The sequence below is a fragment of the Salmo salar genome, chromosome 10 (genome assembly GCF_965601325.2).
Source record: "Salmo salar chromosome 10, fSalSal1, whole genome shotgun sequence".
In the NCBI taxonomy this organism is placed as follows: domain Eukaryota; kingdom Metazoa; phylum Chordata; class Actinopteri; order Salmoniformes; family Salmonidae; genus Salmo; species Salmo salar.
Genome location: NC_138300.1, coordinates 24,664,499 through 24,691,495, shown reverse-complemented (window position 1 = coordinate 24,691,495; position 26,997 = coordinate 24,664,499). Strand labels below are relative to the sequence as shown.

At 43.5% G+C, this 26,997-nt stretch overlaps 2 protein-coding genes across 4 annotated transcripts; one reads left to right on the top strand and one right to left on the bottom strand.

The window, feature by feature from the left end:
- Positions 1-294: 294 nt before the first annotated feature.
- npl (N-acetylneuraminate pyruvate lyase (dihydrodipicolinate synthase)) lies at positions 295-10,272 on the bottom strand. The gene is made up of 12 exons (NM_001139839.1): positions 10,187-10,272; positions 9,339-9,434; positions 9,143-9,216; positions 5,895-5,982; positions 5,239-5,296; positions 5,035-5,110; positions 4,790-4,882; positions 4,514-4,659; positions 4,147-4,193; positions 1,506-1,590; positions 1,358-1,397; positions 295-1,238 (listed from the first exon to the last, which is right to left on the bottom strand). Exons 2-12 carry the CDS (start codon positions 9,407-9,409, stop codon positions 1,093-1,095), a joined length of 924 nt encoding a protein of 307 aa, NP_001133311.1. The 5' UTR covers positions 9,410-9,434; positions 10,187-10,272; the 3' UTR covers positions 295-1,092.
- A 1,326-nt stretch (positions 10,273-11,598) lies between these two features.
- On the top strand, positions 11,599-26,867 carry LOC106613826 (ER degradation-enhancing alpha-mannosidase-like protein 3). 3 transcript variants are annotated; one of them, XM_014216477.3, is made up of 21 exons: positions 11,599-12,021; positions 12,124-12,169; positions 16,198-16,298; positions 16,472-16,511; positions 16,631-16,743; positions 16,831-16,984; positions 17,355-17,489; positions 17,821-17,926; positions 18,126-18,223; positions 18,370-18,495; positions 18,631-18,714; positions 18,798-18,881; positions 20,795-20,919; positions 21,106-21,328; positions 21,441-21,586; positions 21,714-21,858; positions 22,035-22,226; positions 22,375-22,540; positions 22,742-22,927; positions 23,271-23,285; positions 26,439-26,867. In XM_014216477.3, exons 1-21 carry the CDS (start codon positions 11,897-11,899, stop codon positions 26,723-26,725), a joined length of 2,697 nt encoding a protein of 898 aa, XP_014071952.1. In that variant the 5' UTR covers positions 11,599-11,896; the 3' UTR covers positions 26,726-26,867. The 3 variants fall into 3 exon arrangements, with proteins under 3 accessions (XP_014071952.1, XP_014071951.1, XP_014071953.1); XM_014216476.3 differs by having other exon boundaries at positions 23,271-23,318; XM_014216478.3 differs by lacking the exon at positions 23,271-23,285.
- Positions 26,868-26,997: the final 130 nt, after the last annotated feature.

The window sequence follows — 26,997 nt, the reverse complement described above, 5'->3', positions numbered from 1 at the left end:
TATGGAAAGGGCCAGGGAAGTAGAGGGGGAGGGAGGAAGGGAGCAACTAAGAACACAGAGAGACCGCAGACACTACAGCCAAGAGGGACTGACATGGACAAAGCACTTCTCTGTCTGACAGAGGCAGGCAGGCACACAACCTCTGAGATCGTTCTGCTTTTTGGTTTACAAGTACTGAAAGAGATCTGAAACTGAAGTCATACTCTACAGAGCCCAGAGTCATAACAGAGAACGAGAGACACAAACAAATGAACATGAAACTTGGGAGAATAACAGGTGAAAATCTATATGGCATAACATTCCAAAACGGTTGATCTTTTATTTCATATGCAATGTCCAAGAGTGTTTACAAAAATGATTCAAGTTTTGTTTAGATTTCCCTTTCACTCGCATACAAGTTCAGTTATACTGTAATTCACATTAAAGATAATATCAAGACTACAATACTGGAAAGAGTGCAGTTCACACTATTGAGGTCAGTGGCAATTCCACTTATAGATGTACTAATTTACTCAGGGTTAGGTTACAATCTAATACAGTACTTATATGAAACGGTATCAACCACACAAAAATGCATTGTTGTTCCTGTAAACGACAAAGAAGAAAGTAAAAACAAATAAAGTATGAAGAAAACAACCCTGCAGGTCTCACTATAAAAACAATACAGATTAAATATCACAAACCATTTTAAGATACAAGGTGCTAAAAGTCCCTCTGTAACCCAGCCAATCTGTAAAACCAAGTATTTTTAACAGTTCTCTAGTAGGCTATGCTCTTAATGCCCTACTACATGATGCTTGATTGCACCTCTGGCATGACTATCGTTTTGGCATTTTGGGCTTCTGGCAGTGGAATGTTTCTTTACATTTGAATACATGTGCAGGCGAAAGTCAGTTAAATCAAACTTATTGGGTACAGTGTTAGTGTTTTCTGTTCCTCCTAATTAAAATCAGTTAGAAGCAGGAGAACAGAATAGGAGATTTCAAAGTTGACATCTTGGAGAGTCTAGATAAACAAAGAAACGCATGACTGTTTTAACCGACTCTGTAATGCCCCCAGGCTGGCCTATAAAGCCAAGCCTCCGTGCTCCTGTCATTGATCCCCCAGGATCTGCTGGAGTCTCTGTGCTATGGAGAGGGCCTTGGGATGGGGGCAGGGCAGCAAGGGCAGGCGGGGAGGGCCCAAAGCCAATCCTGACACCTCACTCATCAGCTGCTTATTTACAGCCAAATCAAACCCTGCACACACACAAACACAATGTATCACATCACAAAATGCACAGACTCACTTTAGGTTAATCTCCCAGATGACACACATGGGAATGACTTTTGTGGGTGAAAATGTTGCACTCACTCACCCAGCTTTATTGCATAACAGAGGATATCTTGCACCTGGAACTGCAAAGGGAGATCAAAGACATGAATCAATCAGATTATCACAGATTTAGGAAAACTACAATGATGTCCTGAGTTGTTGTTTTGTCTGAGGCTGAAAAGGAGAGGTACCTGTATAGTCCTGGCCTTGGGGAGGTCCCCTTTATCAAAGGCTGACACGAGTTTGTTCACACTGCTGCCCAGGTAGTTGTATGTGCTGGGGAGAGAGTGGCATTCCTAAGACATACTGTGCATTCGGAAAGTATTCAGACCACTTGACTTTCTACATTTTGTTATGTTACAGCCTTATTCTAAAATTGAGGAAAATATTTTATTTAATCAATCAATCTACATACAATACCCCATAATGACAAAGCAAAAACAGGATTCTAGAAATGTTTGCTAATTTATAATTTAAAAAAAAGGGGTATCAGGGCGCAGCGGACAAAGGCACTGCATCGCTCACTGGATCGTGTCACTACAGACCCGGGTTCGATTCCGGGCTTTATTACAACCGGCCGTGATCGGGAGTCCCATAGGGCGGCGCACAATTGGCCCAGCGTCGTCCGGGTTAACTCTTTACTTGGCTCATCGTGCTCTAGCAACTCCTTGTGGCGGGCCAGGCGCCTTCAGGCTGACCCGGTTGTCAGTTGAATGGTGTTTCCTCCGACACATTGGTGCGGCTGGCTTAAGCGGGCGGGTGTTAACTTCACTAGGGTAGGGGGCAGCATTCGGAATTTTGGATGAAAAGCGTGCCCATGGTAAACTGCCGGCTACTAAGGCCCAGAAGCTAGGATATGCATATAATTGGTAGATTTGGATAGAAAACACCCTAAAGTTTCCAAAACTATAAGAAATAATGTCTGAGTATAACAGAACTGATATGGCAGGTGAAAACCTGAGGAAAATCAATCCAGGAAGTGCTATTATTTTGAAAGGCTGTTTTTCCATTGAAAGCCTATCCACCATACAAAGACTTAGGACCCAGTTCACGATCTCTATGGCTTCTTCTACATGTGGCCAGTCTTTAGGCATTGTTTCAGGCTTTTACTCTGAAAAATGAGGGAGATACAGCACTTTCAATGAGTGGACAGTGGAAATTTCCAGACATGAGTCCAGCGTGTGATTGGGAGCGCGCCTTTCTTGTTTCTCCTTTTCTATTGACGAAGCTTTTGTCCGGTTGAAATATTATTTATGACAAAAACAACCTGAGGATTGATTTTAAACATCGTTTGACATGTTTCTATGAACTTTTATTGTACTTTTTTGACTTTTCGTCTGGGTGTTGAGAGCGCGCTTTGTGCCTTTGGATTACTGAACTAAATGCATCAACAAAAACAGAGGTTTTTGGACATAAAGAGGGACATTATCGAACAAAATGAACATTTGTGTAACATGGAGTCCTGGGAGTGCCACCAGATGAAGATCAAAGGTTAGTGATTCATTTAAATCGCCATTTCTGACTTTTATGAGTCCTCTCCTTGGCTGTGAAATGTCTGAATGGTTTCTTGTGGCTAGGCGCTGTCCTAACATAATCGCATGGTGTGCTTTCGCCGTAAAGCCTTTTTGAAATCGGACACAGTGGTTGGATTATCAAGAAGTTTATCTTTAAAATGTTGTATAATACTTGTATGTTTGAGGAATTGTAATTATGGGATTTCTGTTGTTTGAATTTGGCGCACTGCAATTTCACTGGCTGTTGTCGAGGTGGGACGCTAGTGTCCCCATGATACCAGAGAGGTTAAGAAGTGCGGTTTGGCGGGTCATGTTTTGGAGGACGCATGAAATAGACCTTCGCCTCCCGAGCCCGTTGGGGAGTTGCAGCGATGAGACAAGAATGAAATTGAGGAGAAAAAGGGGGTAAAATACAAAACAAAAATGTAAAACAAAAAACACCTTACTTACATAAGTATTCAGACCCTTTGCTATGAGACTTGAAATTTAGCTCTGATGCATCTTGTTTCCAATGATCATCCTTGAGATGTTTCTACAACTTGAGTCCACCTGTGGTAAATTCAATTGATTGTACATGTACAGTGAAGCATGGTGGTGGCAGCATCATGCTGTGGGGATGTTTTTCAGAAGCAGGGACTGGGAGACGAGTCAGGATCGAGGCAAAGATGAGAAAAGTACAGAGAGAGATCCTTGATGAAAACCTGCTCCAGAACAGGACCACAGACTGGGGCGAAGGTTCACCTTCCAACAGGACAACGACCCTAGCACACAGTTAAGTCAACGCAGGAGTGGCTTTGGGACAAGTCTCTAAATGTCCTTGAGTGGCCCAGCCAGAGCCCGGACTTGAACCCGAAAGAACATCTCTGGAGAGAAGTGAAAATAGCTGTGCAGTGACGCTCCCTAGCCAACCTGACAGAGCTTGAGAGGATCTGCAGAGAAGAAATGGGAGAAACTCCCCAAATACAGGTGTGCCAAGCTTGTAGCATCATACCCAAGAAGACTCAAGGCTGTAATTCCTGCCAAAGGTGCTTCAACAAAGTACTGAGTAAAGGGTCTGAATACTTATGTAAATGTGATATTTCAATTTTTTTCTAAAAACCTGTTTTTGCTTTGTCATTATGTGGTATTGTGTGTAGATTGATGAAAAAAATAAATAACCATTTAATCAATTTTAGAATAAGGCTGTAACATAAAATGTGGAAAAAGTCAAGGTGTCTGAATACCCTCCGAATGCACTGTAAGTGTCTGCATAATGGACTGACTTCACACAGAGAGCATAGTTCTCAGGGTTAAAGTATGATATCAAATGGAGACCAACCTGCCTACAGCTCCATTGGCACCCATTGCCAAAGCTCCTAGCAGTTGCTGTTAAAGAGTAAAACATTATTTAATTAGATAAACATAACATACTGGACATGACTTTCCTCTAAGGCAGTCCTCGAGTATCCCAACAGTACACATTTTTGTTGGTGCCCCAAATAAAAACACCTGATTTAAATGATCGAGGGCTTGATGATTATTTGACAAGTTGAATCAGGTGTGCTTGTCTGGGGCTACAATAAAAATGTGTACCGTTTGGGGTACTTGAGGACTGGAGTTGGGAAACACTGCTCTAAGGATAAGTTATCTTCATACTGACAGAGAGAGACAAGCACAGAGAGGGAGGAGAATGATGAAGTGCTGACCTCATCTATACCATATAGGAGTGACCAGTGAGATGGACTATAGCTGACACACTGGCCAAAGTCCATCAGGTCGCTGCCACTGAACTTCAGCCCCTGGAACGAGGGGATCTGATTCTCTATCCCCTCCAACACATCCCTTGATCGCACTGACAGGAGAAAAGAGTGGCTGACAATCAACATCCTTGTAATTCAAACCCTGAATATTAGAGTATCACATGCAGAGGTGCATCAAGAAGTGACCGACTGTATCATATCAACTGAAAGCAGAGTACTCACAGTTGACCCCAGTCACAGCTGGAATGTGATAATAGTAGAAGGGCATGGCTGGGGCGGCTGCAGCCACTTCCTGGAGAAACATCCTCAGAGCATCTGAGTTCAGTGGAAGGAAACAGAGTAAGGAAAGGAAATCCCTACAGTGAATTTCTCTGCAACGTTGATCCGAGTGGAATGGCATAGTCATACTGTAATGAGCAAACAGAACCACAAGTATACATCACAACTGAAAGTTAGGCTCAACGCACCTGCGGTGGCGGGTTTGAAGAAAGAGGGGGAGATCACTGATATCCCATCGGCTCCTATTTCAGCAGCATGTCGTGCCTGCATGGGGGACACAGAGACAGTACGACACCTTAATTACACTGTGAGCTGTTCCAAGGCCTTGTGCTGAGTTTAGACTAGTTATGGGTAGGCAGGAGTCCCAGCAGGTTGTGGCAGGGATGACTCACCAGCTCCTGGGAGTCCTTCAGACTCATGCAGCCCACGTGCACTATCACCTGCTCCAGCCTGTGAAGACACAGCAAAGTGTGCCAAGAAGCCAGCAAGGCTTAATCAGTGACTCATACATACACACAGAAACAGTATTGCCTCATACATTGAGTATAGCAAACATTAGGAACACCTTCTTAATATTGAGTTGCACCACACCCCACCTCCTTTTGCCCTAAGAACAGCCTCAATTCATCGGGGCATGGACTCTACGAGGTGTCGAAAGCATTCCACAGGGATGCTGGACAATGTTGCAGGTCTTGACACAAACCGGTGCACCAGGCACCTACTACCATTCCCCGTTCAAAGGCACTTTTGTCTTACCCATTCACCCTTTGAATGGCACAGATACACAATCCATGTCTCAATTGTCTCAAGACTTAAAAATCCTTCTTTAACCTGTCTCCTCCCCTTCATAGAAGTGGATTTAACAAGTGACATCAATAAGGGATCATAGCTTTCACCTTGATTGACCTGGTCAGTCTGTCATGGAAATAGTTGTTCTTAATGTTTTGTATACTCAGTGTATAAACCATATTACACACATTTGATAACCACATTCTGTATTACTTACTTGTTGGGTTTAGAGCTTGCAAGAATGGCATTTCAGACTTACTTGTTCTTGCCCTGATGACACCACTCCACTGCAAGCAGCTTCCTCTCCTCCACAGTGAGAGACATACCTTCTCCTGTCGTGCCATTTACTGGTGGAGCGGTTGGGGAAAAGAACAGAGGCATAACTAACAGCTGTGCATGAGCTTGGTAGGAAAGTGATTGTACTGCTATGACTTTGCACAGTTCTAATGGGGGAAGATGAGCAATAACTAAGGAGGAAGCCAGACCCGGCGCCAGGATAAAGTGACTAAGGAGGCAGTTGAAATCGGCGAGGCAGCTACATTTTTGGGTGTTCTTGCAATAGAATTATATTGAATTCTGCTTAGCTCACGCTATACCACAATAAACAAAGTTCAAACGCAGACTGAGTGCTTTTGAAGTGACAGGTTGGTGCGAAATTTGTAGCCCATCTCCGCTGCCCTGTATCAGTGTAAAATAGGGTCCTTATAGCAGTGCTAAGACCAAAGATTCAGCAGGAGGCAGGTAGAGGTGCAAATGACTTTATTTACACAGCGCTGGTGTTTCAAAGATGACACTCAGAGAGAGAAATACACAAAATGTCAGCATTCAAAAGAAAAACCCTCTCATCAGGCAAATTCTGACTTAACCAATAAAGCACAGGTGGGGTCTACCAGGCTCAGATACAGCCTCCCCTTGGGTTACCCAACAGGTGGGGTCTAGAAGGTGGGGCCAGAAGTATACAAAATGGTGTCGTCTGTGTAGAGGTGGATCAGAGAATCAGCAGCCGCAACATCATTGATGTATACAGAGAAAAGAGTCGGCCCGAGAATTGAACCCTGTGGCACCCCCATAGACTGCCAGAGGTCCGGACAACAGGCCCTACGATTTGACACACTGAACTCCGTCTGAGTAGCAGTTGGTGAACCAGGCGAGGCAGTCATTTGAGAAACCAAACTGGTTGACCCTTCTTTGGCAGCAATAACCTCAACCAAACATTTTCTGTAGTTGCGGATCAGACCTGCACAACGGTCAGGAGGAATTTTGGAACATTCCTCTTTACAAAACTGTTTCAGTTCAGCAATATTCTTGGGATGTCTGGTGTGAACTGCTCTCTTGAGGTCATGCCACAGCATCTCAAAATTGGGTTGAGGTCAGGACTCCAGAAGGTGTATTTTCTTCTGTTGTTGATTTACTTCTGTGTTTTGGGTCGTTGTCCTGTTGCATCACCCAAATTCTGTTGAGCTTCAATTGGCAGACAGACAGTCTCCTGGAAAATGTCTTGATAGCAATCAGTCCAGGCCTTGAGGCAGCCCCAAACCATGATAATCCCTCCACCATACTTTACAGTTGGGATGAGGTTTTGATGTTGGTGTGCTGTGCCTTTTTTTTTCTCCACACAGTGTTGTGTGTTCCTTCCAAACAACTCAACTGTAGTTTCATCTCTCCACAGAATATTTTGCCAGTAGCGCTGTGGAACACCCAAGTGCACTTCAGCAAACTTCAGACGTGCAGAAGTTTTTTTTGGACTGCAGTGGCTTCTTCTGTGGTGTCCTCCCATGAACACCATTCTTGTTTAGTGTTTTACATCTCGCTAACTCATCAACAGAGATGTTAGCATGTTCCAGAGATTTCTGTAAGTCATTAGCTGACACACTAGGATTCTTCTTAACCTCATTGAGCATTCTGCGCTTTGCTCTTGCAGTCATCTTTGCAGGACAGCCACTCCTAGGGAGAGTGGCAACAGTGCTGAACTTTCTCCATTTGTAGACAATTTGTCTTACCGTGGACTAATGAACATCAAGGCTTTTAGAGATACTTTTGTAACCCTTTCCAGCTTTATGCAAGTCAACAATTCTTCATCTTAGGTCTTCTGTGATCTCTTTTGTTTGAGGAATAGTTCACATCAGGCAATGCTTCTTGTGGATAGCAAACTCAAATTTTGTGAGTGTTTTTAATAGGGCAAGGCAGCTCTAAGCAACATCTCCAATCTCGTCTCATTGATTGGACTCCAGGTTAGCTGACTCCAATTAGCTTTTGGAGAAGTCATTAGCCTAGGGGTTCACATACTTTTTCCAACCTACACTGTGAATGCTTAAATTATGTTTTCAATGTAGACAAGAAAAATTACAATAATGTGTGTTATTAGTTTAAGCACACTATGTGTATTGTTGTGACTTAGATGAAGATCAGATCAAATGTGATGACTAATTTATGCAGAAATCCAGGTAATTCCAAAGGGTTCACATACTTTTTCTTGCCTGTGTGTATGTGTATATATGTATTTATTTCACGGGGCATTTAAAAACACTGACAAAGAAACAAAATATTTGAGAGAGATGTGCCTGTAGCGTGTCTTCGCCACACAACCCTCCCCTTATTCTTGTCGTGACATTTAAAAATGATGCTTGAGACACATTCCTCACACATAAGCAGTAACATCAAATATTGTCAGGACGTAGCAGTGGTCATTTTCCCTTCAACTGATCGAACCCAGGTCTGTAGTGACACCTCAAGCAGTGCCTTAGACCTCTGCACCACTCGGGAGGCCCACAGTTCACTATTTCTAACCACCCCGCTTAAACGCACACTACCCAAACTCATGGACATGTGACAGCTTGGCACATTCCAAACGACCACTACGTACGTGATACATATTGACCAACATGGTATGTCCATTTGGTGAATGTGGATTGTCGGAGCAAATAAAGGAACATCATAGCAGTTGCCCCGAGGCAGATGAACACTTTGCCCAGGCCCTAAACAATGTAGACTAAGCTTTTGGCTATGCAGGGGCACAAACTTCCCGCATGACCCTTTGTTGAAGCAGGTAAGGGAGTATTCTCTCCCGAACGATGCACAGTGGACACTGGGGTTGTCTCCAGGCCCCAAAACAGTGACAACTTCTGTGCCACACCCAGGAACATTCACCCCCCCCGGCCTCCAGCACAGTGTCCTGCTCACCAGGTAACTTTTAACTTGACTCTGCCCTTATAAATAAAAAATGACAGGCGGAGGCGTATCACATTATTCACTTAGCCTACCACAGAGATGAGAAGTGTTTCACGCTTTTTACAGAAACCCAAACGAGTCATACCTAATCACCCCCCTACACACACCGTGGGCCGCTCTGTCCATTGTGCTGACACAGTGCAGCTGATATTTTCTTTGCGTCAACCTGTCACTCAATCATTTGACGTTTTATTTACTGTAGGGACATAAAACTGAGGGGGAACAAGTTTGAATGGAGGGGATACCCCTCAAGGAGCCAGGTACAGAGGAAGCTCTTACCAAATATACTCTTAACACCTTGTTGCTCTAACAGGTAGTCAATGTAGGGTCTGATCTCTGAAAGGTTGATTTCACTGTGGAGAGAGGGAGAGAGATTGGATAAAGAGTACAATAAGTTGAAGAATGTGAAGTCAACAACAGCTCTAATCATAAATGCATACATAACATGACCCATAAAACAAGTCAGATCACCTACCCTTCAGGAGTGAGCGGTGTAAAAGTGGCAGCTACAAGGCCAGTGGCCTTCCTGCCAACAACGGGAGTCATGTCTGAGTGAGACAAAATATGCTGACTGTGCATGGTTGGTTGGGGAGGGGTGGGGGGGGGGGGGGGGGGGGGGAGGGGGGAATCTGTTAATTTCCTGAGTTGAATTGAATCCTTCACTACAAAAGAGTACCAAAACTGGTTGAATCAGTTTTGTTTACACAAAATTTCAACCCCAACAAAATCTGATGAAATTGTATCAACATGGAAAACTCATTGGATTTGGAAAAAGTCTTCAATGTAAGGGCTTTTTGTATTTTTTCCCCCACATAAATCCAATGACATGGTGGCATTTTTGTTTATTTCACTTTGAATTAAAAATAGCTGACAACTCAACCAAATGTAAATTAGACATTGAACTGATGTCTGTGCCCAGTGGGTAGAGTAGAATTCTGCACTACAACATGAAAACAACCATGGAATGGATAATATTTCATAGCTTTACAATAAAAAGTCTGATTCTTCAAACTACATTGAACCTATAGTGACTCTCCCCTAAGACTGACATTAACTTGCCAAGCAAACAGTGAACTATGGTACTGACCCCTGTAACGTTATATAGCTTACTGACTATCTCGTGTATTTCTTATTTCTATTGCTCGTGTATTTTTTTCTACTTTACTCTAAAGTACTACGGATATGGATTACTGCTTTGTTGGTAAAGAGTTTGCCAGAAAGGCATTTCACTGTACTTGTGCACGTGACAATACAACCTGAAACTTAAACTATCAGTTTATCATGTTAGGCATGCAATGCATACAGTACTAAATATTTTGTTACCCGTTTTGTTTGTTCCTCCAGTAGATCCTGCACAAATAGGTGGAAATATGATGCAAGCCTTTATTTCGTTTTCTTGTTGAAGAGAGCCTGCCTTACCTTCTGCCTCTGCCAGAGAGTTTTCAACATGGTTTTGACGTCAAACCTCAAGTAGGTCATGTGAGACCAGACGTTGCACATGACTTTGCTAGGCTAGATGGGAAATGTAGTGACTACCAACAATGGTGGGAGATTCATTCTGATGTCTGTCAATAGTCAAGGACTGACAAACGTCCACCTTTATGTATATTGCCATTACATTTTTTAAGGCATATTCTTTCCAAATGTATAACGACTGAAGAAATGTACATTTAATAATATTGCATGACAAAACTACAACATTTAGGAGTTGGAAGGGGCTGAGGGACCTACATCCTAACCGGATGCGGATGTTGTTGACGTTAATCTTAACAGCACCTTCGCTTTTATTTCACGGCTAGTTGGCGGCTAAGGGTTCATGCTCAAAGCAACAGAGAACGGCCAAATATAACAAGCAGAACAGAAGACACTGCCCGAGGGGCTTAGCTCAACGGCTGAAATGGACTCGGCGCCTGTCCTACTTCGCTTGTTTTTGGACTGTCATTTACCGGACAAGCTGGCTAGCTAGCTGGCTCCACAACTGTCGGATGAAAGAGGGGAACTGTCAAAGGAGGAAATAACAGCTAACTTAGTTAGCTTTCTGGTTATATTAGCTTTCTCGTCTAGCTTGCTTTACTGATATCCTAATTGTTATAGCTAACATTAGCTAGATCTTCTCTATGGGGCTACTGTCGATAACAACGGAACAACTTTGTAGTCAGCTACGTTATCGAAATTAGTTAATGATTAGCTAATTATTTGGTAGTTTTAAGTTAACCTGAAAGCGAGAATTTACCTCTTCGGTATTACTGGCAGTGGCTAAGCGTTTATGGTGTCCGCTTACCCAGACACGGATGTCAAGTAACGTTAATACGGAAGGAGAGATTGTCTTGAAGAGTGTTAGACTGTCAGTTATCAATAATGTGATTACCAGTTAAAAAACGCCACAGACGCCACAGTATGTGAATGTTTGTGTTGACTGAAGCTTTGCCAACGTGTCACACGCTACGGTAGGTCCGGGTGCCGCGTGTGTCAATGATTTGGAAAGCAAACAGGTGTGACCAACAGGTGAACGCGGTTTTAAGGGATTTGACACTGAGTCAAGGAAGGAGTGTGCGCGAACGTCTTGGTATAACTTTGTCTTAGATATTAAGACGCATTTTATGACAGATCACTGATGTCCGTTTACATAATACTACAGCATTCCTGCATTCTGTCAAATATATAACTTATGAGCCTGATTTTTAGATACAGTTGTATGTCCAACCTCTTGTCACACCACTGCCATAAACCTGGATTTGTACATTATGACTTTGGTGAGGTGGAGTGAGTCAAAGGTGGTGTCTAAATGCGTGTCAATAAGCTTATTAGTAACAATATTGTTGGCCTTATAAACAGCACTGTCTCAATGTGTTGTTTGAAAGCATTAAATAATCATTGGGCAGACAGACTGTGCCTGAAGTGTCCCCTAGTGCTGAATATGTGAACATGAGATCTGAGTGCTTGTGTTTATCAGAGAGTGTTGTGGTGTCTAGGCCAATATTAATGTGATGATCGGTTACAATTGCGCTTGACTGAAAAAGCGAGGTTGTAGCCATGTGGAGAGTGTTGGGGTTTCGCCCTGCAACAATGTCGGCCCTATTGTTTTCATTGCTGCTATTGCTGAGCACCTTATGCAGGCTTGGACAATCTATGTCACGAGAGGAGAAGCTCAAACTGAGGTGAGTGAGAAAGATGTCTGGTTCTGGGCTAGATGTGTGACAAGTTCTCACTGCCTCAGATAAAGGAGAATGTGCTAAGCTGACTTGTTCTTTCCCCTCAAGGAACCAAGTGGTTGAGATGTTTGACCATGCTTATTCAAATTATATGGTAAGTCTCGTCACCGCACCTGCCCCATTCATTTAACTGAGATCAAATCAAAGTTTAATGGTCGCATACACAGTTTATCAGATGTTCTAGCAGGTGCAGTGAATGCTTGTGTTACTAGCTTCTAACAATGCAGTAAAATGTCAAACAAGTACACTAATAATAATTTTTTAAAAGATTACAAAAACCACAACAAGAAATCAAGAAATGTCGGAACGAAATAAATTAACAACCCAAATAGCACTGTAACACATCCAAATGCAATCTATATGTATTTACACAAGATATACTAAGAATGGTATGTACAGCAGTAGATATATTAGTGAGCTATGTCAAGATTCCAGTATATAAATAAATATGCAGTGTATAAACAGTGTAACTAATATGCAATGTACACTAGTAGAAATATTAGAATGATCTGTTTACAAACAGTATTTAAATACACAGTACAAAACCCTATGGAAGAATGTATAGAATTTCTGGAAATTAGCTTCCGGACCAGAGTCTGGAATATAAATGTACACTCAATGGACAGTTTTTATTAGGTACATCCATCTAGTACCGGGTCGGACCCCCCCTTTGCCTCAAACAGCCTGAATTCTTCGGGGCGTGGAAATGTTGCTCAATTGGTATCAAGGGACCTTAACGTGTGTCAGGAAAACATTCTCCAAACCATTACACCACCGCCACCAGCCTGTACTGTTGACACCAGGTAGGATGGGGCCATGGACTCATGTTGCTTATGCCAAATCCTGACTCTGCCATCAGCATGACGCAACAGGAACAAGGATTTGTCAGACCAGGCAATGTTCTTCCACTCCTCAATTGTCCAGTGTTGGTGATCGCATGCCCACTGGAGCTACTTCTTCTTGTTTTTAGCTGATAGGAGTAGAAGCCGGTGTGGTCGTCTGCTGCTGTAGCCCATCCGTGACAAGGACCGACAAGTTGTGCGTTCCGAGATGCCGTTCTACACACCACTGTTGTACTGCACTGTTACTTGCCTGTTTGTGGCCCGCCTGTTAGCTTGCATGATTCTTACCATTCTCCTTCGACCTCTCATCAACGAGCTGTTTTCACTCACAGGACCGCTGACATTTTGTTTGTTGCGCCATTCTCAGTAAATCCCCTAGACACTGTTGTGTGTGAAAAGCCCAGGAGGTTGGCCATTTATAAGATACTGGAACCAACACACCTGGCACCGATGCTCATACAACACTCAGTCGCTTAGGTAACTTGTTTTGCCCATTCTAGCATGCAATTGAACTGCCTGTCTGCCTGCTTTATATAGCATGCCACGGCCAGGTGACTCACTGTCTGTGGGGAGCGAACCATTTTTGTGAACCTAATAAACTGACCACTGAGTGTACAGTATATGTGTGTGTATGGACAGTATGAATAGAAAAGGTGTGTGTGTGTGTGTGTGTGGCAGTAGTTACATAGGATGAGCCATGACTAGAAAACAGTATATACATATAAATTGGGTAAAGCAGCATCTAAACATTATTAAGGTGACCAGTGTTTAATGACTATTCATTCGGTTCAGTGCCTTCAGAAAGTATTCAACCCCCTTGACGTTTTCTACTTTTGTTGTTTTACAAAGTGGGATTAAAATGTATTGAAATCTATTATTTATTTATTTTTTGGTCGACGATCTACAAAAAATACTCTATCAAAGTGGAAGAAAAATGCTATAAAGCCATTTTCAAGTCTTGCCATAGCTTTTCAAGCCAATCTAAGTCAACTGTAAGTAGGCCCCTCCGGAACATTCACTGTCATGTTGGTTAACAACTCCAGTGTATATTTGATTTGTGTTTTAGGTTATTGTCCTGCTGAAAGTTGAATTTGTCTCACAGTGGCACTTGGAAAGCAGACTGAACCAGGTTTTCCTCAAGGATTTTGCCTGTGCTTAGCTCCATTCCGTTTCTTTTAATAAAATAAAAAAAACTCTCTAGTCCTTGCCGATAACAAGCATACCCATAACTTGATGCAGCCACCACCATGCTGGAAAATATGAAGAGGGGTACTCGGTGATGTGTTGGATTTGCTCTAAACATAACACTTTGTATTCAGCACATAAAGTTAATTTCTTTGCCACATTTATTTGCAGTTTTACTTTATTGCAAAAAGGATGCATGTTTTGGAATATTTTTTTTCTTTACAGGCTTCCTTTTCTCTCAGCCATTTATGTTAGTATTGTGGAGTAACTACATGTTGTTGATTCATCCTCAGTTTTCTCCTATCACAGCCATTAAACTGTAACTGTTTTCAAGTCACCATTGGCCTCATGTTGAAATCCCTGAGCGATTTCCTTCCTCTCCGGCAACCAAGTTAGGAAGGACGCCTTTATCTTTGTAGTGACTGGGTGTATTGATACACCATCCAATGTGTACTTAATAACTTCACCTTTCTCAAAGGGATATTCAATGTCTGCTTTTTACATTTTGACCCATCTACCAATAGGTGCCCTTATTTGCAAGGCATTGGAAAACCTCCCTGTAGTTGAATCTGTGTGTGAAAATCACTGCTCGACTGAGGGACCTTACAGATAATTGTATGTGTGTGGTACAGAGATGAGGTAGTCATTCAAAAATCCTGTTGTACACTATTGCACACAGAATGAGTCCATGAAATGTATTATTAAATGTGACTTGTTAAACAAATATTTACCTCATGAATTTATTTAAGCTTGCATTAACAAAGGGGTTGAATACTTATTGAATCATTTCAGCTAAACATTTGTATTAATTGGTAAAACTGTCTAAAAACATAATTCCACTTTGACATTATGGGGAATTGTGTGTAGGCCAGTGACAAATAATCTCAATTTAACCCATTTTAAATTCAGGCTGTAACACAATGAAATGTGGGAAAAGTCGAGGCTTGTGAAGACTAAGACTTTTTCTGGTTGATGTTTTCTAAGACCTATTTTCCATCTGTTTGACCAAACATCAAAGCCTTTGCTTATTCCTAATTTTTTACATTGAAAAATGGTTTAAAAATATATATACAGTGCGTTCGGAAAGTATTCAGACCCCTTGACTTTTTCCAAATTTTGTTACAAAACAGCCTTATTCTAAAATGGATTCAATAGTTTTTTTTCCCCCCCCTCATCAATCTACACACAATATCCCATAATGACAGAAAAAACAGATTTTTTAAAATGTTTGCAAATGTATTATAAATAAAATACCTTATTTAATAAGTATTCAGACCCTTTGCTAGGCGACTCGAAATTGAGCTCCGTTGCATCCTGTTTCCATTGATCATCCTTGAGATGTTTCTACAACTTGATAGGAGTCCACCTGTGGTAAATTCAATTGATTGAACATGATTTGGAAAGGCACACACCTGTCTATATAAGGTCCCAGAGTTGACAGTGCAAGTCAGAGCAAAAACCAAGCCATGAAGGGGCGAAGGTTCACCTTCCAACAAGACAACGACTCTAAGCACACAGCTAAGACAACACAGGAGTGGCTTTAGGACAAGTCTCTGAATGTCCTTGAATGGCCCAGCCAGAGCTCGGACTTGAACCCGATCGAAAGTACTGAGTAAAGGGTCTGAATAGTTATGTAAATGTGAGATTTCAATTTTTTTTGTAATTTTAATAAATTAGCAAAAATTTCTCAACTTGTTTTTGCTTTGTTATTATGGGGTATTGTGTGTAGATGAGGGAAAATAATTTCAACCATTTTAGAATAATTCTGTAACATAACAAAATGTGGAGAAAGTCAAGGGGTCTGAATACACACTGTATGCCTATATAGACACTAGGCTTTCCTTTGACATGCTCCTATGTACTTCTCATGTTGGTGCTCATGGGTCCTTTCAGATGGAAATTATTGCGTGGCAAGTGTTTTGAACTTCTGCTTTATTTGCCAGGAACAGATGTGAATGTATTGATTTTGGTGTGGTTTAGTGTTTTGCAAGGAAACTAGTTGAACCTTATTTATGCCTTCTGTATGTCAAGTTCTGTCTGACATATGTTCAACATTTACACACTACCATTGATCCTTATTGGTTGTGTTCTCCAGGACCATGCGTACCCAGCAGATGAGCTGATGCCTCTGACGTGTCGGGGGAGGGTGCGTGGGCTGGAGCCCAGTCGGGGAGACGTGGATGACGCACTGGGGATGTAAGGGCCTGTCTGCCTGCCTGCCTGCCTGCCTGCCTTCAGGGCTGAGTAGGATGTGGTAACAGGAGAAACAGTCCTGTTGGCACTGGAATACTCTTGAGTGTCTGTTGATATCTTCTCGCCATAAGGGACTGTGACAGTGATTTGATTGAATTGTCTCTGTGGGTTTTAAGGTTCTCTCTCACCCTCATCGACACCCTGGACACTCTAGTGGTGAGTACAATCTCTTTAGTTTGTATTACCGACCAGTAAGCTGCCTTGTTGGTTTTGTTCAGCCTCTGTTTTTAGGGATGCTTTGGTTTTAATTGATTTCCACCTGTATTTACTTCCAGCTCTTAAACAAGACAGCAGAGTTTGAGGCAGCAGTGAGGAGAGTGCTGAAAGATGTGCGACTCGACAATGACGTTGTGGTGTCTGTCTTTGAGACCAACATCCGTGTGCTGGGGTAAGAAAAAACATAAAAGCCAGTTGACTGGCTGGACATCATGTGTACGTGTGTTTGTGACTATTGTGACTTTCCTTATGTTTTCAGGGGGCTGCTAGGGGGCCACTCCATGGCTGTGATGCTGAAGGATGCAGGGCATTACATGCAGTGGTACCAGGATGAGCTGCTCCACATGGCCAAAGACCTGGGTCTCAGACTCCTGCCTGCCTTCAACACCAGCAGTGGCCTGCCTTACCCCAGGGTGAGCTCTGACTATACATGCAGCCTATACATAGACTAAACATAAGGTCTCGGCTGTTGTGTTTTTACCATAATATGTCACACACACACCCACACAATCATGTACATACACCCATAAGGTTGAGAGGGCAACTTTTGGCAAGCACATTAGCTAAAAGCATGCCGTCGGCTAGCGGGTAAGAGTACAGCAGCCCTCTCAGGTTATGACTGCATCATTTAATTTTCTGCTTCAGTGCTCTGCTTGCAGCTGCCATAGTTTTCAGAGGCAGAGTTTTCTATGGCTGTATAGTTCACGTGGACAATGACTTGGAACACAGCGGTGTATTTCAGTCTATGACAGCTATATTGAGCCTTATAATTCCACTCAACAGGTAAACTTGAAGCATGGTGTCAGGGGTCCTGAGTCTCGGACGGGCACAGAGACGGACACCTGCACAGCTTGTGCTGGTACAATTATCCTGGAGTTCGCTGCCTTGAGTCGCTTCACTGGGGACCCGGTGTTTGAGGTATAAGACATTCGTCTCTTTTACTTTAAAATGTGTGTTCAGATCACGGCTGATGCATGACTAGACTGCAGCAGTACTAGACCTTAAAGGGTCAGTCCAGCTTGTTGACTCTCGGAGATCCCAGTGTGTCTGAATGATATTGATTCATGGTCTTCTGTAGTTCAGTTGGTAGAGCATGGCTCTTGCCACACCAGGATAGTGGGTTTTGATTCCCAGGACCACCCGTACATTACATTGTTTTTATCCATGAATGACTAAGTCGCTTTGTATAAAATATTCTGCTAAATAGATAAAAATATAATAATTGTACAATTAATTTCATCATACACAGGTCCATGCACGGAGAGCCCTAAACTTCCTGTGGGAGAAGAGACAGAGGAACAGCAACCTGGTGGGAACAACCATCAACATCCACTCAGGAGAGTGGGTCCGCAGGGGTGAGGGAGAGAACCCGTCCCAGGCCATAACTAGTATGATAAAGGAGGATTTACATGGATCTTTCTGGCGAAGGACAGTGTATTATTGGGTGTAGTAGAAGTGAATGGGCAGGGGAGTAGGCGCTGATGTTTTGTACTTGTAGAAATAGGCCATTAGTGTTTCTGAGGTATGAAACGGTACGCTGTTGTATTGTTCCAGACAGCGGAGTTGGAGCAGGGATCGACTCGTATTATGAGTACCTGCTGAAAGCCTACATTCTCCTGGGAGATGACCTCTTTCTGCAGCGCTTCAACATTGTGAGTGACGTCACACGATGTAACCATTCTCCAGCCGAGATCATGGAATGCTGTTATGCCTTTATTATGATGGAATACAATACACAGAAAGTATGCTCCATTCTCATCCTCAGCTTGTCATATTTTCTCATTATGTGTGTTTCCAGCACTATGCGTCTATAATGAAGTACATCAGCCAGCCTCCTCTCCTGCTGGATGTTCACATCCACAAGCCTCTGCTGCCTGCTCGCACCTGGATGGACTCCCTCCTGGCCTTCTTCCCTGGGCTGCAGGTGAGACACTTAGCCTGGCGTCACTAAGAGACCAGCTGCCTAAGCAGGGGTTTTAGTACATAAAGATAGTGCTGAGGTTATGGAGACAAATTAAAACATGTATTTTCCTCCTAACCTTGTTAATGAATCCCCCAGGTGTTGAAGGGAGATATCCGGCCAGCCATTGAGACCCATGAGATGCTGTATCAAGTCACCAAGAAACACAACTTCCTCCCAGAGGTTAGCACAATTTTTTGTTGTTGCTCCCTCTCCCTCTATTTGCTCTCACTCAGTAGCCTTTAACACCCCTCTTTGTTCCCCAGGCATTCACCACTGATTTCAGGGTACACTGGGCTCAGCATCCACTAAGACCTGAGTTTGCAGAGAGCACCTATTTCCTGTACAAGGTAAGGACTGTGCAGACATGCAGTCTAGAAGTTGACATAGATCCATGAACATACAGTACATTCAGAAAATATTCAGACCCCTTGACTTTTTCCACATTTTGTGACGTTACAGCCTTAATCTAAAATGGATTAAAAAAACAACAAAACAATCCCCATCAATCTACACACAATACCCTTTAATGACAATGCGAAAACAGGTTTTTAGACATTTTTTGCAAAAGTATTGAAAAAATATATATAATTAGCTTATTTACATAACTATTCAGACCCTTTGCTATGAGACTCAATTGAGCTCAGGTGCATCCTGTTTCTTCAACTTGATTGGTCCACCTGTGGTAAATGCAATTGATTGGACATGATTTGGAAAGGCACACACTTGTCTATATAAGGTCTCACAGTTGACAGTGCATGTCAGAGCAAAAACCAAGCCATGAGGTCGAAGGAATTGTCTGTAGAGCTCCGAGACAGGATTGTGTCGAAGCACAGATCTGGGGAAGGGCACTAAAAAATGTCTGCAGCATCGAAGGTCACCAAGAACACAGTGGCCTCCATCGAAGGTTGCTGGATCAAATAACCAAGCTGACAAGGTAAAAAAAATGTTGTTCTGCCACTGAGAAATGGATGTGGATTTAAGGCAGCCCCCCCCCCCCCCCCCCACCTCTCTGATTCAGAGGGGATGGGTTAAATGTGGAAGACACATTTCAGTTTTAGGGCTTCATTTGTACAACTGACTAGGTATCCCTCTTTCCCTTTCCCGTTCTTAAATGGAAGAAGTTTGGAACCACCAAGACACTTCCTAGAGTTGGCTGCCTGGCCAAACTGAGCAATCATGGGAGAAGGGCCTTGGTCAGGGAGGTGACCAAGAACCCGATGGTCACTCTGACAGAGCTCCAGGGTTCCTCTGTGGAGATGGTTGTCCTTTTGGAAGGTTCTCTCATCTCTGCAGCACTCCACCAATCAGGCTTTTATGGTGGAGTGGCCAGACGGAAGCCACTCCTCAGTAAAAGGCACATGACAGCCCACTTGGAGTTTTCCAAAAGGCACCTAAAGACTCTCAGACCATGTGAAACAAGATTCTCTGCTCTGATGAAACCAAGATTTAACTCTTTGGCCTGAATGCCAAGAGTCACGTCTGGAGGAAACCTGGCACAATCCCTACGGTGAAACATGGTGGTGGCAGCATCATGCCGTGGGGATGTTTTTCAGTGGCAGGAACTGAGAGACTAGTCAGGGTTGAGGGAGAGATGAACGGAGCAAAGTACATTGTGATCCTTGATGAAAACCTGCTCCAGAACAGGACCGCCGACTGAGGCAAAGGTTCAACTTCCAACAGGACAACAACCCTAAGCACACAACCAAGACAACGCAGGGAGTGGCTTCAGGACGAGTCTCTGAATATCCTTGAGTGGCCCAGCCAGATCCTGAACTTGAATCCGATCGTACATCTCTGGAAAGACCTGAAAATAGCTGTGCTGCGACGCTCTCCATCCAACCTTATAGAGCTTGAGACAATCTGCAGAGAAGAATGGTAGAAACTCCCCAAATACAGGTGTGTCAAGCTTGTAGCGTCATACCCAAGAAGACTTGAGGCTGTAATTGCTGCCAAAGGTGCTTCAACAAAGTACAGAGTAAAGGGTCTGAATACTAATGTAAATGTGATATTTCCGTTTTTCTTAATACATTTGCAAAAAATTCAAGTGTCATGTATTCCCTTTGTCATTATGGGGTATTGTGTATAGGTTGAGGATTTAATTTTTTTTATTCATTTTAGATTAAGGCTGTGACAAAATGTGGAAACGTGAAAAGGTCTGAATACTTTTCGTATGCACTGTACATTTTGATCTCCGTGGCCTTCGTTATTGTCTAATCCAGTAGTACAGTGTCTAACCCTGGTTCCACTGTTCCCCCTCTAGGCCACCAAAGACCCCTACTACCTAGAGGTAGGCCGCACGGTGCTGGACAACCTGAACCGCTTTGCCCGGGTCCCCTGTGGCTTTGCTGCCATGAAGGACGTTCGCACCGGGAGCCACGAGGACCGGTGAGAGCCCAGAGCCAAGGGAATAGCCAAGGGACGGGGAGGATCTGACTGGCATTTAATGATGGGCGGGAAACAGAGGTGGATGGTTTAAGTGGCTGAGCAACAGTGTGCCAGGCAGGTAGTTAAATCAAAATGGTGTATGTCGTGTCTACCCTGCTGCTCCAAATTTGGCCTGCTTCCTCTCAGAATGGACTCCTTCTTCCTGGCGGAGATGTTCAAGTACCTGTTCCTGCTGTTTGCAGAGGAGGACGATCTGCCGTTTAATGTTGAGGACTACATCTTCACCACCGAGGCTCACCTCCTGCCCCTGTCCCTGTCCACTACCCCTCGCGCCCCCTCTCCTCCCGCCAACTCCACAGTACAGGCTGCATCTCTGCCTCATCTGTCCGCCTCTGTCAAATCTCTTTGGGTGGGTATTGTAAAATCACATGCTGTGACCAGCTATAATTCTAATGATACTACTTCTAATAATATTCAGATGATCGAGTTAGTCATGTTTGTTCTCTCCCCCTCTGTCTTAGTCAGAGGAAGAGCTGGATGACTCCAACTTTGATTGGACCTGCCCCAACACACGCCTCCTTTTCCCTGACCCTGCCTTCCCTCGGAACCTCCGAGATCCAATCAGAAGTGCTGTGGACAAGAGCTGTCCCCGCCCTGCCGTTCACCGGTAAGGGACATTATGCCTAACGTGAGGAATCATGTTAAGTGCTTTTTGTACTGAAATATGGCAGAATAGTATTCTTGTCACAACCATACTGAATGTGAACATTAGTGCCCTCCACCCTCTCGTCTAGTGAGCCAGGGATGGGTCGCCCCCCTCTGAGGGCTCAGGACTTCATGGCCAACAACCCTGATCACCTGGAGCTGCTGAGGAGGATGGGAGTCAGCCTTATACACCTGAAGGACGGCAGAGTGCAGCTAGTCCAACACGCTACACAGGTAAATAATCATGCACAATACAAGCCGGGAGACATGTTTTTGCTATCAGTTTGAATGGTGTCATAAGACGACTGCTAACCCCCCCATTTGAGTCTTACTCAGTCTCTCCCTATCTACTGCCCTCTCCTCTCTAACTCCATCTCCGTCCCTCTCTCTCCCGTTACCTCTCTCTCTAGGCGGTCAGTGCTGTGGCAGCAGAGGACGGGATGCGCTTCATGCAGGAGATGATGGAGCTGTCCAGCCAGCAGCAGAAGGAGCAGCTCCCTCCGCGCGCCGTGCAGATCATCTCCCACCCCTTCTTCGGCAGAGTGGTGCTGACTGCTGGCCCAGCACAGTTTGGCACCGACCTTTCCAAGAGCATCACTGGGGTGAGTGTGTTTTCAGTGTCCCAATTTCCAATGGATGGGCGCCTGTCTGCTTGTTTGTTTATCCTGTCTTGTCCCTAGGCGCCAGAGGTTCTCTATTCTCAGCGTTCCGAGTGACGTTTGAACATGTACTCTCTTTGTCTGTCTGAAGGTGCGTGGGTTTGTGACAGTGGCTGAGCCCTACAGTGGCTGTGCGGAGCTGAGCAACGCTGCCTTTGTACAGGGCCGCATCGCTCTGCTGCAGCGGGGCCAGTGTATGTTCGCTGAGAAGACCAGACACATCATGAAGGCTGGGGCCATCGGAGGTATCGTCATCGGTGAGGAGGACCAACTGACACAGGATCTTCATTTAAATGAATGAATCTACTTCAAGAAGGCTTCACTAACTCATCATACTTCTGACATTTATTCATGTTCATAACACTTTCATTATGTATATAACCTTTAATAAACTGACCTATTACCATTTATAGGGTCCTCTTTCACCCTGCTAACTACCCCCTCCTTCTCCCCAACAGATGACAACGAGGGCAGCAGTAGTGACACAGCTCCCCTCTTCCAGATGGCCGGCGATGGCCGCAACACGGACGACGTCACCTTGCCCCTGCTCTTCCTGTTCTACAAGGAGGGAAACATCCTGTTGGAGGCTCTTAAGGAGTACAGGGAGGTGGAGGTGCTGCTGAGCGACAAGGCCAGAGACCGAGGTGAGATCCACTGGACAGAACAGGAGGGTGCTACTGACTGAAGACATGTTCAGAACATGGGTCCTTATTTCAGCTCATTAGAGACCAGATTTGATTCTGTGACGATTTCAAAATGGCCAGTATTTCAGGGTTCACTGGTGACTCCAAATAGTGTGCCTGTGGCCACTTTACAGTAGCAGCTTTGTGGAGATAGGTGATGGTGAGCACCCAGTGTGATGTGTGATACAGGATACAGCTCCCTTTCCATCTGTCTTCCTTTTCCTCTTCTTCCCAGTGGTGCACTGTAACAGTAACTTTCCTCTGCTCTCTTTCTTTCCTTTTCCTTCACCCTTTGGATGAGCAGCCTCCATATTCAAAGGTAAACCTCTCCCTGGCATCCTGCTGGAGAGCAGTAAGTATCGCCCTCTTTCCCCTCTCCATTATTTTGTGTGTGGTAGAGCAGCTCAGTGCAGGTTAGTCTTGTGTAAATAGCTGGCCATCTCAGAACTCATCAGGAGCATGATAATGTTGGTCTGTACTGGACATGACTCATCAGTACCGTGCTGTTTATAGTTCGCTGCCTCTTGTGAACTGCAACACTGCTCTATTTCTGTCTGGGAATGGCCGGTGTGGGTGCTTGTGTTAGATATACAGTACCAGTCAAAAGTTTAGACACACCTACTCATTCCAAGATTTTTCTTTATTTGTACTTTCTTCTACATTGTAGAATAATTGTGAAGACATAAACTATGAAATACATGGAATCATGTAGTAACCAAAAAAGTTTTAAACAAAGAAAAATATATTTGAGATTCTTCAAAGTAGCCACTTTTTGCCTTGATGACAGTTTTGCATACTCTTGGCATTTTCTCAACCAGCTTCATGAGGTAGTCACCTGGAATGCATTTCAATTAACAGGTGTGCCTTGTTAAAAGTGAATTTGTGAAATTTCTTTCCTCGTTAATGCGTTTGAGCCAATCAGTTGTGTTGTGACAAGGTAGGGGTGGTATACAGAAGATAGCCCTATTTAGTAAAAGACCAAGTCCATATTATGGCAAGAACAGCTCAAATAAGCAAAGACAAATAACAGTCCATCAATACTTTGAGACATGGTCAGTCAATGCGGAAAATTTCAAGGACTTCAAGCGCAAAAACCATCAAGCGCTATGATGAAACTGGCTCTCATGAAGACCGCCACAGGAAAGGAAGACCCAGAGTTACCTCTGCTGCAGATTATAAATTCATTAGAGTTAACTGCACCTCAGATTGGAGTCCAAATAAATGCTTCAGAGTTCAAATAACAGACACATCTAAACATCAACTCTTCAGAGGCGACTGAATCAGGCCTTCATGGTCAAATTGCAGCAAAGAAACCACTACTAAAGGACACCAATAAGAAGAGCAGATTTGCTTGGGCCAAGAAACACAAACAATGGACATTAGACTTGTGGAATTCTGTCCTTTGGTCTGATGAGGCCAAATTTGAGATTTGTGGTTCCAACCGCCGTGTCTTTGTGACGCAGAGTAGGTGAACGAATGATCTCTGCATGTGTGGTTCCCACTGTGAAGCATGGAGGTGTGATGGTGTGGGGTGCTTTGCTGGTGACACTGTCAGTGATTTATTTAGAATTCAAGCATGGCTACCACAGCATTCTGTAGCGATACACCATCCCATCTGGTTTGCGCTTAGTGGGACTATCATTTGTTTTTCAACAGGACAATGACCCAACACACCTCCAGGCTGTGTAAGGGTTATTAGACCAAGAAGGAGAGTGATGAAGTGCTGCGTCAGATGACCTGGCCTCCACAATCACCTGACCTCAATTGAGATGGTTTGGGATGAGTTGGACCGCAGTGCAAAGGAAAAGCAGACAAGTGCTCAGCATATGTGGGTACTTCTTCAAGACTGTTGTAAAAGCATTCGAGGTGAAGCTGGTTGAGAGAATGCCAAGAGTGTGCAAAGCTGTCAAGGCAAAGGGTGGCAACTTTGAAGAATCTGAGAAAAAAGAAACTGCACACCGCTCTTGATAGTGTCAGTGTTCTTTAATAAGCTTACGTATCGGCCACACGGCCTTTGTCAGAGCTTTTGTGTGTTTTAAATTAACACCCTTATGTAGACAGCTCGACCCACATCTTTTCCATGGATCAAATGGGGTTGGAGTCCAGGGAAAACAAATATGTGCTACAAAATATAACAATGTGCATTTTTTATTTTTATATATATATATATATATATAAAAAAGTGTGTACATAAAGTATTAAACACGTCTGTAAAACCACAATGAGGACATTGACCAACCAAGCAAGTTTTCATAAATCATTGGGTACAGCACAAGAAAACAAGTTTTCCTGCACAGTGCAACAATATGATGAAGTGTGAATATTTCTGCCACCCACATACAGGAAAACGGTTCCAAATAAATGACGTACGTGCTCCACCACCCATGTTATCGACGTGATTAAATGTCCATGTGGGCTGTGTTATGTAGGTAAAACCTCTCGTTCGCTTAAACAGACAATTTCTGAACATATAAGTTCAATCGGGAGAAACGACAGGGATTATCCAGTTGCAGTACATTTTAATTACCTAAAACATTTCTACCTTTTTTTTAAAAAAAAAAATTTATTTTGTGGCATAGAGAAAGTTAATATATCAGACAGGGAAGGCGATATAAATAATACTCTGCGCAAAACAGAATGTTTTGGGATTTTCACCCTCCAGACATTATTTCCTAGAGGTCTAAATGATGAAATTCCTGTATGTTGTAAATGTGAACATGAATTATGCCCCCATTTCAGTTTACTCTGATGTTTTTCTTGCGCTGTACCCAATGATTTATGAAAACTTGCTTGGTAGGTCGATGTCCTCATTGTGGTTTTACAGATGTGTTTAATACGTTTTATGTACACGCTTTATTCGAACATTTATGAAATGCACATTTGTTATATTTGGTAGCACTTATTTGTTTTCCCTCGACTCCAACCTCATTTGATGTATGGAATGGATGTGGGTGGGGCTGTGTCTACATAAGGGTGCTAATTTAAAAAAACTCACAAAAGCTCTGACGAAGTCCGTGAGGCCGATACGTAAAGCTTATTAAAGAACAGTGATGCTATCGAGCGGTGTGCATGTTTCTTATTTTTTTTCTCATTTTATTCAACTGTTACCATGCACCTGCAAAAAAGATAGCTCAGGTGTACGAGTTCCTTTAGAATTTTTACTTTAAAATATATTTTAATATAACTTTTTTTTTGGTTACTACATGATTTCATTTGTTATTTCATAGTTTTGACGTCTTCACTATTATTGTACAATGTAGAAAATAGTCAAAATAAAGAAAAACCCTGGAATGAGTAGATGTGTCAACTTTTTTTTGACTGTTACATACATACATACATACATACATACCCTACTCACTGTGTATGTAGGATACTCGGAACCTATATGGATGATTGTGCAGGATACAGTTTATTTATTGTGGTGGAATGTGATCTGAAAATGAACTGAGCTCACCCCTCTCTCCTTCTTCAGGTGGGGACGCTCCGGAGGAGGACCAAACTTCACCCGCCTCCTCCGCAACTCTTGACCGGTCACACATGAGCACTGTGGAGCTGGACGAATCAGCTCCCGAATCGGCTCCCGACAAGGAGGAAGTGACTCCTGAGGAGGATGTGGGACCTGCCATTAAGAGAAACCCTGAGCCAGAGGAGGAGCCTGCTGTTGAGAAGGACTCTAGCAGCAAATCAGTGAAGGCCATGATGGCTGATTGGCGGGAGGACTTAGAGGCGTTCCAGCAGATGGAGAAGGATGAGCTTTGACAGCCTCCACATCCCCCCCCCCCCCCCCCCTTACCCTCCCCCCCACTGATCTTTCCCAACCACAGTATTGGCCTGGAGGACAGCTGACTGTGCCTCCTAAAGGATAATGTTTTAGTGGGGAGATGTTTTTATAAGGAATGGTTACCAGGATGGAATACAGTGACTTCCACTCTGTTATTTCTCTTCACCTGTCTCTAGTTTCTCAGGTGTCAACATGCCAGTTGCTCCCCTGGCATACATCTGCCCGTCTCATATTTCAGATTCTGGGTGGT